At 32.1% G+C, this 15,288-nt stretch overlaps 1 protein-coding gene across 1 annotated transcript in view; it reads left to right on the plus strand.

Moving 5' to 3' along the window:
* Positions 1-12,314: 12,314 nt before the first annotated feature.
* Positions 12,315-15,288, plus strand: part of LOC115890544 — a 49,247-nt gene continuing 46,273 nt past the window's right edge. Inside the window, exon 1 of the mRNA XM_030910807.1 lies at positions 12,315-12,474. Coding sequence (XP_030766667.1) covers positions 12,410-12,474 — 65 coding nt within the window. The 5' untranslated portion in view covers positions 12,315-12,409. The remainder of the gene's footprint in view (positions 12,475-15,288) is intronic.

The following is a 15,288-nucleotide window of genomic DNA, read 5'->3' on the forward strand; positions in this document are numbered from 1 at the left end:
CGGTACCTCGGTAGTTCGTAGTTTGGTAGTTCGTAGTTCGGTTTAAATATTTCAAAACATAAGAATGAAGGAAATCTGATAAAAAAGACAATCGGACAATGTCAGTAAAAGCGCACCTAAAAAAAATCACAAAATCTAACGATATAAATCAAAAGAAAGAAGAGGTTTCGTTGACAAATAACAATTTGACAAAAAAGAGAAAGGGAATGTTAAAGAACAGTTCTTTAAATTTCCGGACACATCTATAAAAACCTAAAATTAAAATACTCATATAACTAATAGATTGAATAACATTATATTAAATAAAGAAATAACAACCAATTTTCAATAATTAGTAATAAACATTATAAAAACTTCAAAAGAAAAAAGCAGTAAGCACAATAAGAAATAGCATCACTACATATTTAGAAGAGATTTTTCCTTAAGTAAGATGTCATGACATAAAAGCAATTTTATTAATTTGCCTTTTTCCAATTCTAATAGTAACCTTTGAAAATGTTTAATGTTTGTTAAATAATTACTCTTTGAGTCCTCATCAAAAAAATATGAATGTATGCACACTTTTAAAGTTTCAGGATGTATTAAAAAATAGGTATTTTGTAATTATCTTAAATACCATATTCTTTTCAAATTTTGCTGTAGTTAGCACTGAACATCAAAAACTTAGTTTATTTTACTTTATTGACAATTCTTCAAAACCTTTTTAGTTTATTGACAAATTTAAGTTATAAAAACGATTTAAATTAAATTATATTGTTTTAAGTCTTTAAAAAATTACTTGACTTGAAAGAAAATGATTTATTCTTTAAATTATATATTTATAAGTCAAAGACGTAAGTCTAAGATTTAAGTCTTTTAGAATTTAGGTTGAAATTAAACTTGAAAAAACTTTGTTGCAGCTCTATAACTTGTAATTGTAAATGCAAATATTTTCAGGGCTAATAGATCACAATAAAACAAAAATAACTTCTTCCTTAACCTTTTTCAAATAAGTCCAAAGTAACGGAATTATTTTACTTTAAAAATTTGCAAAAAAAAATATTTGATTAAAATATATTGAGTTTGAAGAAGAGAACTACTGGATCTTTTCTTGCCATATTACCATTAAATTATATTTTTTAATTAAAAACAAAAAAAATTTTTTCAAAAAATTCCAAATTTTATTTTTTTTTCTTGAAAAAAAGCTCATAATCGTGTTTCTGGGGTCGAAATATACAACCCTTGAAATATTTGCACTTATTTAAGATTCGCCCTGTGTAGTGTCTATACTTTAGCAAAGCATTCTTAGTTTACAATAAATGTTATTCGTAGCCAGCAAAGTATCTAAATAGAAGAAAACAAGAGCTAACACTAAAAATATTAGACAAACGACAGGTCTATGTTAATTCCTGCTCTGAGGAAGTCAACGCTGGAGAAACCTTGAGACGGTTCGCGGTTTATTGGTATCCAAAATGTTGAACCTACGGTGTTTTCTGGTGAGATTTTAATTGCTTATTTTGAGCCGCTAGAGGTCTTATATACAATCAAATTTTAAGGGAGTTCCACGACAAGTAGACAAATAGATATTAAATCGTATAATATTTGTAATATGTAGAATGTAGAATGAGTAAGAGGATAAGAGTGTTAATCACCGCGACCTTAAATATCTATTGTGTCCCGTTTTCTTGAGGTAAACCTCATCATACAGTATATAAGTCATCACCTCGATTGGGATCTTCCTGTTGTAGGGGGGACAGGGTATTTCCCATCCTGCTCTGTCAATAGATGTTCATACTCTGATGGGTGGCCATCTACCTCCTACGAGGGTATACACCCTTCCACGGTTGGGGTTTGGCCCTCCGTGCCCCTCACAGTCGAGTAGCTTGTTTCCGACTAAGGTGCCTGTGAGGTGGAGGCTGGAGGATCTGTCTCCATTTTTTCCACCTCTTTAACTTGGTCTCTCCTTAGACCTGATACCGGTGTTGTCCCGAATCTATAATAGTGAATATTATATCCCTCTTTCTCTATTGCCTTCTTGTATTTGAGGTCAATTTCACCGCAAGGATTAGTCGGTCCACTTCTACATGTAGAAGTAAGGGAGACGTGAATTCAATAGGTTACCCCCTGGTGCCCCAAGGTCGGACCAATACTGTAGAGGCTAGTCTTCCATCTAGCGATGCATCCCTATGACCTGGTCCTGCCATCATAGGATTTATATTTTTGGTGAGGTTGTCTCCTCTTGGTCCAGACGGTTAAGCTAAGACCCCCTCCCCCTCACGCTCTGCCCGTGATACATAACAATAGACAGTAGAGGGTGCCTGGTATGATGAACAGGGTAGTCCCGGCAGAGTTATACGTCTTGGTGTAATTCCCTGGCCACGACAGTACAGTACAGTTAGAACAAGACAATGAGATGCTCCTTAGACCCAGCCAGTGTGCTAGAGAGGATTCCCGCTAGCACCTGACCAGGAGCTCCCGACCAACGACAAAGTCTCGCATCTCCTAGATGAAGTTGGTTGTCAAAGTCTCGCACTTTTTAATGGATTTTTATTAAAGGAACTTTCTAAATGAAACTATTTGAAGAAAGTTACAATATTTGGCCGATGAATATTTTTATTTTTTAATATACAGGGTAGTCCGAATTTAAATCGAGAAACTTCCGAAATATATTCTGTAAATAAAACTAAGGGGGGGGGGGTTTCGTTTCAGAGATAAAGGGTGTTTAAGTCGTAAACTAACGTCGGTATTTGAATGATTGTTGATTTTCCGTGGAACTATTGATACAAAAAAAATCCACATTTATTACTTCAGTCTAATAACTATCTAGTTTACATGTATTTTTTGTCAATGATGAAATATATTGATTATTTCTATTCCAAATATTTTGAAACGGTTGCTCCGTACCGACTTCTACCAAAAGACCTTTTTTGCGTAATAATTGGTACATATGTAATATATGCATGGTATAATGGTAATTGATACAGGAACAAACGAAAATATATTACTCCTCAAGAGTCTTACTAACATCAAAATCCAGTTTGTCATGTAAAAAAATATCCAGGTACCAATTTTCATCCAAATAGCAACGTTAGTACAGAAATTATTTGGAAAAAATTAAATAAAAATGAAACTTCTACACCCTGTATCTCCGAAACTAAGCATTTTAGGACACACATTTTACTTACGAACTTTTTACATATTTTTATGTACAGAACATAGCGAAGTTTCCCGATTACAATTCGGACCACTCTGTATATTGAATATGTATTCGTTTTTTAATTCATCTACAAAAGACATGATATAGTATCTCATATATATTTAAAATTATTTACTTATGAATTAAACACACAAATTTTAAATTAAAACTATAATTTTGAACCAATTAGTTATTTTTTATATCATATTTATTTATTTGAGTAGTTCAAAAAACATGAGCGACCTAACTAATACTTTAATACAAAAAAGTGTTCATACTTATTTTATGCCGCTATTAATATGCTAATTATGGCTTATAATAAGGCTTATGTAATTTAAGCTTATTATACCGAGTGCCTCTCAAAAGTGGCTCACCCCTATATATAACTTTTTTATTTTTCAGATAAAACAACGAGATTTGGTATGTTACTACTATATGACATAAATTAGGATTGATTGATATATTCGATTGTCTTCGGGCACTTCCGGTTTTACCAAAAATGATTACAACTTTTGATTTCTAGATGGCTACCTCGGTATTTTTTTACCTTATTCGATAGAAAATAACACTCTGAATAGAATGACATATGGTATGTCAACTTTTGACATTTTCGCATATGGTTTATTTGAAATTGTAATATGCGGTTCATAACGACAAGTTGACTCGAAATACCAAGTATGTGGTATCAAATTGTTCGCTTTTTTTTTCGATCAATTATGCTTTTTCCAAATATACTAATGAGCCACACTCGTTCCATTTGAAAAAATTGAGATATGATTAAAAATACGATTTGGATATCTTTTAACCGGCAAGGAGAAGACACTAAAAACATTAGACGATCAAATCTATTTTTCCAAGGCTCCTTGATTAAAAATTAGTGTTTTTAACACAGCCATGGCACTCTAGATTGAATGTCATTTTCTATCGAATAAAGTAAAAAATACCTAGGGTGCCATTTAAAAATCAAAAGTTGTAGTCATTTCCGGTGGAACAGGAAGTGACTGAAAACAATTGAATACGTCAATCAATCCTAATTTATGTCATATACTAACATACCAAATCTCGTTTTTTTATTTGAAAAAATAAAAAAGTTATAGGGGTGAGCCACTTTTGAGACGCACCCGGTGCGGTATATGGCTTATAATAAGTGATAATAAGCTTAAAAATTACATATTCACTGGCAATAATAGATAATAGTTATAGTGAAACATATTTTTTTTTTGATTTAGAAAAATATAGAGGTCAGAAGTTATTAAACAAAAATTTCGTTGTTTTTTAAAATGATTATCTATGAAAAATCAGATGTAAATAAAGAATGTAAAAAATGCAATAGCGCAAGAATTTGCATGCTTGGTCTTGCGCCAGTCTTGCACTGTCGGTCTTGGTCTTGATCTTCGTCTTGCGCTTTGTACAAGACCAAGACCAGTCTCGGTCATCACTAGTGTCGGACAGTTAACATTTTACCTTGATCCTTTTACGGAAGAACCAAAATTAAAAAATGTTTCAACTTCCCCACTACTTTATTTTTTAAAATAGTAGTCGAAAAAGTGTTGTGTACTTTTCGTAATTACCTGTTCGTAATTTATTTAAATTACTCTGAGCAATACTTATATACATATCAGAACATAAGCAAGAAAATAGCGAACAGCCAACACTGAAGTGCGTTTTTAGTTATTTTGTAGTTTCTTAATAACTATGATCAATTTTTTTTCACATCAAAATTTAGTTATGGTTCGGTTTTTTATGAGTTATAGAGTTATTTCTCAGCTCACTAGGTATCCATTAAATAAAAGCAACTTTTTTTTATTCGTGGCAAACTGGCGAACTGCGAACGTTAGCAAAATAGCATTCGCCATTTTATCAAGAAAGTAATGTATTGCAACTTTCACATTACTATTTAGTATTTAGTTTGGTATTATATATAACCCCCCCCCCCACTTTATTTGAAATTGAAATTACTTACTAAATGAAAAAAATATAAATTCTTGTTTTCTTATTTTTTTTTGTTACCTTTTAGTATATCTCCTTTTAAATTTTGAACTTGTTTATGAAAATTATTTTTTGTATAAAAATATTATAAATTAATTTATAAAAAAAATATTAACCCTTAACTGGTCCGGTAATAGATATGTATCATAAACGGTCCGGCGTAGTCTGTGAGACTACGCCTTCTAAAAAGTTAAAAAACATACAAAAACTAAAAAATAACAAATTTTTATTTTATTATATATTATATTATGTATTATTAAACTAATCTAGACAAAAATGCGTTCATTTAATATAAACTTTCAGAAAATATAGTACAAAATAAAATAGCGTACATATAAATTTGAAAAAAAAACAATATAGGTTTTTACTAAACTCTAAAAATAAAACCAAATTACTAACAGTCATTACAATATAGAAATAAGTTTTTAATACTATTATGTAAAAAAATAAGTTATAAAACTGGAATTAAAGGAAAAGTTTTTAGTTACAGCATGAGGCAAATTTCATTGTTTTCCTGAACATGTTTTACACAATGGATTCGTACATTCTAGGCATTGAAAATAATTAACTAGGACATAACACTGTCTTTGACTAGGATAAGAACTCTAGGATAAAAATATCTCCGTGGGCGTCTTCTGGTTGTACAGGAATTGCAAGTATTCTACCAATTGTAAAGCATATTTCTCGTGGAATATTTGACATTGTCAAACGCATTTGTCTGGCAGATTGTCATATTGTCACTGTCACAGTCCTCATCATATGATTTTAATAGAGTTTCCTCATAACTAGAGTCTCCTAAAGGCATTCTTTTCGAAGACCCGGTCATATTTGACAAAAATTTGTCACACATAAAATGTTACACAAACGGTCCGGCGTCGTCTGTGAGACTACGGCTTTAGTAACTTCTTCCAGAACTTCTAAAAAACTAATCCAGTTTGGGCACAAATATGGCTATCAGTTGTTGACCTAGAGGGGCAAGATTAACTAGAACGCCAATCGTGTGGGCGGTCCCGGTAATTAATGAGACTGAGTTAATTATTTGGCGTAGTCTGTCAGACGACGCCGGACCAGTTAAGGGTTAATATTAATAACAAAATACCACCTATTCCAAAATTAAAGTTATAAACAAAAGTTACTAAAACGGTTTTTATAGACGTATTTGTTTGAAAAAAAAAACTAGTGTTCTCGAATAGTTGCATTTAGATATTTTAAATAGTTTTCTTTCTTCGTTCTTTGTGTTTTTTTTTTGCTTCCGACGATGGGAAGAGATATACTTTTCGAAACGTTAAGCATTTGTCCGTTAGGTAAGTTTGTTTATTAACCACTGCTGACAATTATTAGTCTCCGTTTATTTTGTAGATTTTCTTACAGTGACGAAATAACTATAGGACTTTTTAAAAAAGTTTAAGAAAACAGTTTACTAACATTTAAAAGTTCATTTTGTTTTTAATTATAACTTCCATCATATCTTACTATATATTTTTGTTATTAAAATACATAATGAAGGTTGTTACTGTATTACTGTTAACAATATAATGTAGCTGTTTAAATCTGAAGACATTATGTTAGATTTAGATTTTGCTAACAGGCATATTATATTTGTATATAGGTTTACAAACAGAAAATTCTTTATAGTAAAATATTATCTTTATAAAATGGTGAAGGTATTTGGGAAATAAACTTCAAATCCTTTTAGAGTTAAATTATTATATTATTTAATAACTAGTAAAAAATGATACAATATAAAAAAATAATAATTTACATATTAGTTTATCTGCAGATCTACAGACTAACTTTAATAAGACTAACTTTAATTTTTAAAACTTTTTTGATGACATCTTGGTGAACATTCCAAGGCGCAACTTTGCCCCAAATTAACCATGTTTGTATCTATTACCACAGCTATTACGGTTACCGCGATACCAATGCTCGTACCCCGAATTTGTAGTACCTTGTTAGAGATTAAGCCCAAGTGTTAATTAAACGTTACTACATTTAACAATGTTCGTAATTTTAAGTTCTTATAAACCATCCAGGTCAAGGGCCTTTCTGAGTAGGCTGTAGGTGAGGTGGTGCAATTCCCTATCAAAAAAATGTGGCTGACCTATACCAGAAAAATAAAATTATTCTTAAATAAATTCCATAGCATTATATAATTATATTTAAGAAATTTGAACCGTGTAACAACAGCTATCGTTTAAGAATCTTTCTAAAATTTTAAACTGTCTTTCTTTTTTGTAGATGGTTTAATAGTAATTACGATGATATTTTATTTTTTACATGAGTCTTGAATTAGCCAAGCTTTAAATTATTATTTATATTATTTACTATCTCTCATTACTTATAAAATAATATCACATAATATTAAACTCTAAAGGACCTTACGGTTTATTTCTAAAATAACCTTCACCATTTTATCAAGATAACATTTTACTATTTTCAGAATTTTCTATTTATATGTATAAACCTACATATGCCTGTCGCCCAGTGGCGGATACAGAGGGGGGCCATTGGACCTAGGCCCCACCCCATAAGATCTGTAAATTGTGTTAAATTGTGACTTTTGAGACGCACCCAGTATAAAAAAAGTAATTTTAACGCCTAGACATAAAAGTTACATTTCAAGTTACATTAGGCATACAAGTTACGTTAAGCCGGGTCCACATATGTAGCACTCTATTGTATCAGGATCATGTATCACGTATCAAGAGCTTGTATCGTAAGTATGATGGACGTTTATTTGGGCTGTGTCGACTGAATATGCATATCGTGCCAAAGTAAGCGTCCATACTTATAAAATTCATATGTACCAGCGTACAAGCGTGCGTATCATTGTATATGGACGGTACAGCAAATCACCTTGTATCGTCGTATCATGTTCATCAATTCTTCTCAGCGAACCCTCAATGCCCCTTTGATGATCGGAGAAAAACCGCCTCAAGACGGGTCACGGCGTATCAAGTCAATTGTATCGTTATACTGTATCAAAACACGTCCAAATGACAGATCGTGATACGTGTATCCGATACGCAGTGTTAAGATACGCGCCAAAATTCGGATTGGCATGTATCAGATACGGTATCACAAAGGTGTACCATATGATCGCGTTAATTCGGCGTCCAAACTAGCGATCATGAAACATGTTGGTGCAACGCGACGGAGATATGATACACGAGGATGCTACATATGTGGACCCGGCTTTAGGCATTAGTACGAAAATATATTATTAAACCTCTGATTAAACTGACATAAAGTGTCAAATTCAAAAAGCGTAACCATAGTTTCTCGATATATAATTAATACAAAGTATTACTTTTAAATATTTTTTATATTATTTGGAACGTCTGAAATTGTTTAAAAATTTACATTTGAAAAAAAATAGCATGTTTTTTTTTCGGAGTAAAAATGACTTTTTGTGCCTCGGCTGTATGTTGACTGTCAAACGTACAGCCTATAGCCACAAAAAATATCATTTTTACTCCTAATGTAGCCAATATACTATTTTGCTAAACTATATATACCTACTTGCTAAACTCGCCTTGAGTTCATATTCATTATATGCTTGAATAATATTCTTACTGGTGCAATTTATAGACTTTACTATGGAAGTTATATCATAATATTTTGATTAGTTATTTTAAGCTATTGCAATGTTAATATTTCACAATTTGAAGAGCCATCATACACAACAATATATCGTATCCAAAAAACGTATTTATGCGAATTGAATATGAAGCGATATTATAATAAAAATAGAAACGCCACTGGCTCGCATTTTGATGATCTCTGAACAGCGTTGCCATTCCCTCACAAATCCCCCATATACCATATATGCGATCAGCCCGTCTTTTTCCCACTCGCATAAAACAAGAAATGAATGTGTGATTCCTCTTTTTCTTTCTATGAATGAAATGCTGGGTCTACTTTATTTTGAGGTCATTGCTTGAAACCTCATTCCGTGTTTAAAGATTTCATGTCAAAAAGCTTCTGTTATATTTGTTGATACAAAATGTTGACAGTGCGTAAGGCTGTACTTCAAACTTGCAAAATTACCCAGTGAGCATTTTATTCCTTCGAGGGAAATGTGTTCTAGATGACGTCGTTGTTACGTTACCAGAAACTTCTTTTGCGTCAAATAGCACACAAAAATAAAAGTGCTAAATAAAGCGAATTTGAAAATCTAAAAATACTAACAGATAGCCCTAATGAAGTGGCTAAGAATGTGCAATTATTTTTTTGATTTTCTAAAAATTAACTACAGGATAAAATAAAATTGATTTTCAAAAAAATCCGTTTTTTCCAAAAAACTAACCAACTTTTTGATGGCATCTTGGTAAACATCCTAAAGCACAACTTTGCCCCAATTTAACCATATTCATATCTCTCGAATATCCCTGCAATTTGTAGCACCCTGTATAGCGAAAAATTGAACAAAACATAAGGCGAACAAATAGTGACGAGTCCGACCCTGACAGGGTGAGTCTTAAATAAGTGCAAATATTTTCAGGGCTGGTAGATCTCGATAAAAGAAACATATTTTCTCTTTACGGTTTTTCAAATAAGTCCAAAATAACCGAGTTATTTTACTTTGAAAATTTCCAAAAAATATTGATTTTTGGCTTAAATTTTGAGAACCACTGGATCTTTTCTGGGTTTTCTTTCTTGTAAATTGAATCTACTACCTATGTTGCCATATTACCAAGAAATGATGGTTTTAAGGTTTTTAACTAAAAATCAAAAAAAAATCCAAAAAATTCCAAATTTTCAAAAAAAAATGTTCGCGAAAAAAGCTCATAATGCTCTTTCTGGGGTCGAAATATACTACCGCTAAAAATAAAATGTGAAAAAAATATTTTTCGAAAAGCAACTTCGAACCCGCCCATCCATATTTTGTGTACATTAGATTTTTTTGATTTATTTTTTAACCTAATTTTATTATTATGGAAATAAAAAATAAGTTTAAGCTCCTTACTAAATAAAAGAAATGAAAAATAAGTTAAATTAGCTCCTTACTGATAAATATCACTACCAAATTTCAACAAAATTGGCATAGAAGACAAGAAGATTAAGATATTTTTTTTTTACATTTAAAGTAATAAACAGGTATTAATAAGTAATGGCTCTTAAGTTAAAGTCTTAGTTAATTCTTTTTATAAATAATATTCAAGGCGATTTCAATTCGGGCAATAATATTGTTATAATAAGTACCATCTGACAACAGCGCTAAGATTGGAATAGTTTACGCGACAACGTCACCGCTGGCTTTGACCGGGGAACATTAGAGCCGTGATGCCACTTCTATCGATTTTTCGGTAGATCTACCGAATTAGCAGTCCTACCGATCTATCGAAAAGGCTATATATATTTTGGGTTGTGAAGCACAATCAAAACACGCTGTAGATTGTTTTTTGATTACATACGGTGTATTTTGATTGCTATTACATAGACTAACCTCTCACTACACCTCGACACCTTTAAAAAATAAAAAAAACTTCTGTACTACTGGGACCCGAACCTATGACTCTTCGCTCCGGAAATGACCGCCTTACCTTGCTTTTGTAACCAGGCTATAGCTAGACATTGCCTGGTTATAAATGCCTAGTAGGCATTACTTAATTCCGCCGCTCCACCGAAGACAAATACGCTGTGGAATTGCGGGTTGTAAAGTGTGGCACGGTCCGACACAAATATAAGCTTGATGTTAAAAGCAAAAACAAAATCCAAACCACTGTCAAAAAGTTCCTTATTAGTGACTGGTTTCGGCAATTCCAGCCATCATCAGACCTTAAAAATAGATATAAGCAGAGATTAATAAGTAATGGCACTTAAGCCCCGTTCTCAAAACATCGGTAATGTCGAGCGACACGTCAAATGAACCAATGAGATTTGTACAAAATTCAAACAGCTGTCAATTGTAAATTTAGTACAACTCCCATTGGTTCTTTGATATGTCAATCAGTGTCACTGGCGACAATTGCGAAGTTCTGAGAACGGGGCTTTAAGTAATGACTGAAGAATACAAGGACGTCATACAAGGATTCATGCGTCTGGGTTCGGAAAACTACATGTTGCTTTTAAAAACTACATAAACTACATTACATGTAGTTAACGTAGTTTAAGTAGAGGGTGTAGTTTATGTAACCTATGTATGTAACTTTCAAATATCAAATGTTTGAGGGGAGGTTATAATAAGTTGAAGCTTTAAAAACACATAATGTATTTAAGAAAACAGAAGAAATATAGCTTTAAATATAATATTTAAATCATATTATCTCTATTACACCCCATACAAAGGAAAATTATTCATAATATCAATACATGGTTTATTAACGTAGTTTTCATGTAGTTAATGAACGGAAAAATACGTAGTTTTTGAAGATAGACTACACGTAGTTAATCAGGTAAATTACGTCTTAATTAACTACTTCCGAACCCTGTGTAACGTCCATATACGGGCTGCAGCAGAATTTGTTACGTTAGACGCCATCATGTTGGAGCCTACGGATGAGTCAACAGTCACCACCTCGTCAACAGCGTTAGCGATTTTTAATAATTTCTTATATGTAGTGAATAACTTTGTATAAACTTTATTACAATGATGATGTGTTCACCTTTCAAGTGTAAATGCCGCAACGATAAGAAAGAGTTGCATTTCATAAGTAAATAAACAGTCCACTTCACGTTTTTAGCGTTTTCTTATTGAATTTGTTAATTATTTTTCTGATACTATTTAATATCATCGGTGAAATGTGATAAGCTGCTAACTCCATTATTCCTAATTTTACAGGAGAGCAAAAAAACGGTACAAAAAAATATGTACACTTGTAGGAAGTATTTTCATTTTCATGCGTTAATATGATAAAGAAATACGCATTTTATTTGCTGGGGAACTTATCTAATAAATAATAAAAGTCAATACAGTCACAGCAAACACTGCTATTAGAAATACTGGTATTCATTTCGCTTATTTATTAACCAAATAAATTTCATCGATGTTCATTTCCAAGATTACGATATTATGTGAACCGTTCATAAAATAAGTCGACAAAAAACGGCAACATTGTTGGGTATGCGAGTTCACTAGTGGGACATAGAAGATAGAGCGCGATCGTAGATCCTTTAATTTTCATTCAGTTGTGCGCCGCACGTGGATGCTAGGGCGTTGTTGCCGTGGTATCCCCAGTAGTTAGTTTGTAGTGCTTTAGTGTTATTTTATTTACTTTTTCCGTTCACTAACTATAAAATATGGTTCGCCAGTGCCAAGTTTGCAAAAAATTGGACTATCACAGTCCTGGGACAAGTTTCCACCGGTAAGACTTTTTACTATTTTATAGCGTCTTCGTCAGTCGCGTTGCTGTAGAAATGCGCTTAGCGGCGTTTACACGATCCATGTTTTGCTGGCGCAAATACTTGATCTTGTGCGATGTTGCCGCTAATGTAAAATTTTCTGGTTCTTTTACGTTTTATATCATAAGTAAAAATGAGAACCTACGGAAACCAAACCAAACCAACCAGATTTTTTGTAAAAGGGAGAATGTAACACCCTCGGTATCACCAAAGGTGTTAAACAACAAAAAAAAACACTAATTCACCACAATACATGAAAACACTTTTAAACACTGGATGCGCGTTTCGCTAACCATGTTAGCATCATCAGAATGGTTAAAACTAAACAAACTGAGCGTTTATATTGGCGCTCAGTTGGCACCGACCAAGCGTGACAACCTAGCCATTAATGTTAGGAAGGTTGACAATCTTGTTGAGGTAGATAAAAATCAATCTATAATATAGTACATTAAGTTCTCATAAGATATTTGTATATTGCAATGATCAAATTACTTGGCCTTACTACACCCAACTTAAAATAGGCATAAAATACTAAATTAATGTTCATTGGTTAATTCGATCATTACGGACTTGTACATTGTTTATGCTACCTGTGAAACGTTGCTCAAGTGAGTTTCTTCGAGTCGATACCTTTCCTGCTCCTACAACTGCGTACAGCACACAACACGATGGTTTTTAATTGTTTTTTGAGGTGAAACTTCTTTACGCGCGATGGGAGTAAAAATTCAAGGCCGCGACACACAAGCCAACACACCAGCTAGCGAGAGGAAAAGTGGTAACGATCTAAAAAGTTGTAAGCTAATGAGGAAGTTGGGATGGATCTTTGGAGCGTCGTAACTCGGGCCCCATGTGAGTTAGGAGGCTGTGAAACTCGGAATGTATCTTTTCATGATATTTTGACGATGTTTCGTGCACTATGAAATAGAGGTGGGCAAAGATTGAACGAGTCGTTCATTTGAACGAGTATTAAAAATGAATCGTGTGATTCGATTCACTGATAGAATACGGTTCGTTCAATTGAATCGCAGCCAGCACGGATCCATAAGAGTCGTGAGAATTGATTCATTGCTTACAATACTGTTCGTTCAATTGAATTATGGCCAGCACGGATCCATAAGATTTGAACGATGAGCCGTAAAAAAGAATCGTGAGAAATGAATCGATCACAATGCGATCGTTCGTTTCTACATTTTCGACATTTTTTTGAATAAATGTGGTGTAAAATCTTCAAATTTGTTAAAAATAGTCATAACTTTATTATAGATAACTTACTGAATAGTGCAGGGGTGTTTTTCCAGAATATATATTTTATTTGAATTTCCGTATTAAATTGACTATTACAAATTCAACTGCATAATTTCATACTTATTCCAAAACTTAATGAACTTTTTATCATATTGTTATTCTATATGAATTATGACCTTGCGATTTGTCCAGTTCTTTAATACCAACATGTATTCAATAACAATAATTCCAATATAATAAATAAAATTTTCTTAAAATTCTGAGATCATATAATCTAATTTTCTTAATAATAAATTAGGTATATGTATGTTGTACATACAGAATTTTGTTATGGACAAATAAGGATCGACAAGCTTCTTTTGTGCAAAAAATAAATGATTTTTTCTAGTATTACGACAAACCATAATGTGTTTTACAAACTTACCGGTAACAGTTTTTTTTTTATAATAAAATATTTAGGAATAATTTGGGTTGTTTATCAATATATTAATGACTTGAATTTTGACAAATTGAATTTGTATCAAAATAATTTTACGAAATATAAAATTGATGTTCTATTACAAGATTGAGTTTTTATTGTCGACAAAAACCAGGATAAATACTAATAATAATAATACCCTTAATAAAATCAATGATGTTTATGTATTATGAAAATATTTGTTAGAGGACATGTTATGTAACAGTTTTTGAAACACAATTTGAAGGGACGAATAAAAAAAATAAAACAAAAACATATTTTTTCTAGGTTTATATTAAAAATACAAGGTAGGTAATCATCAAAAATAATTATGAACCAAATGTTTTTTATGAATATACAACTTGAACAAAAAGTTGTTTAGAACAATTTTTACCAAATTTGCAAAAATTTTAAATTGAAACTCGTAATTCAATACAAGTAAACATGAAATATTGTAAATACTTATTTAATATCATTTCGAGTATTTAACGACGAAAAGGTCATCTGTCCGTAGCGTCTTTTGTCAGAATATTCGTATATTTAGTGTATCATATACCAATATTGTACGCAGTTTTGAAACTGATAATTAAATAAATCATATTAATGTTAACTAACCATAATAAATGATAGAATTTCACTAAATTTAAATTGCCCCCCGTATGGTTGAAAAGAGCAAATTGATATTTGATTACTTACTGATTACCGCCTATATACAAAATGACACGAAAACCTGCAATATGGCGCCCAACTTGATTAGACCTTCTGCGCATGTTGACGCTCATTCTCTATCCCTTCTATTTCTCTGGTGTGGATGCACCCTGAGACAAGTCAGCCTTAATCTATTTCCTATCTGTGGTCAACTAATGTAAAATAACCAATGACTAAAGAATATAAAGACATGTAACGCCTCTATACGGGCTGCAGCAGAATTTGTGACCTTAGAGACCTTTCTTTTGGTGGCAAACAATGAGTCATCATTTGGTCACCAGCGACAATTTTAGCGATTTTTAATAGTTTGTGGGTAGTAAATTTTGTATAAACTTTATTATAATGGTGATTAGTTGTTCAGCTTTCA

Source organism: Sitophilus oryzae, unplaced genomic scaffold (genome assembly GCF_002938485.1).
Source record: "Sitophilus oryzae breed Bouriz unplaced genomic scaffold, Soryzae_2.0 scaffold_882_pilon_pilon, whole genome shotgun sequence".
NCBI classification, from domain to species: domain Eukaryota; kingdom Metazoa; phylum Arthropoda; class Insecta; order Coleoptera; family Curculionidae; genus Sitophilus; species Sitophilus oryzae.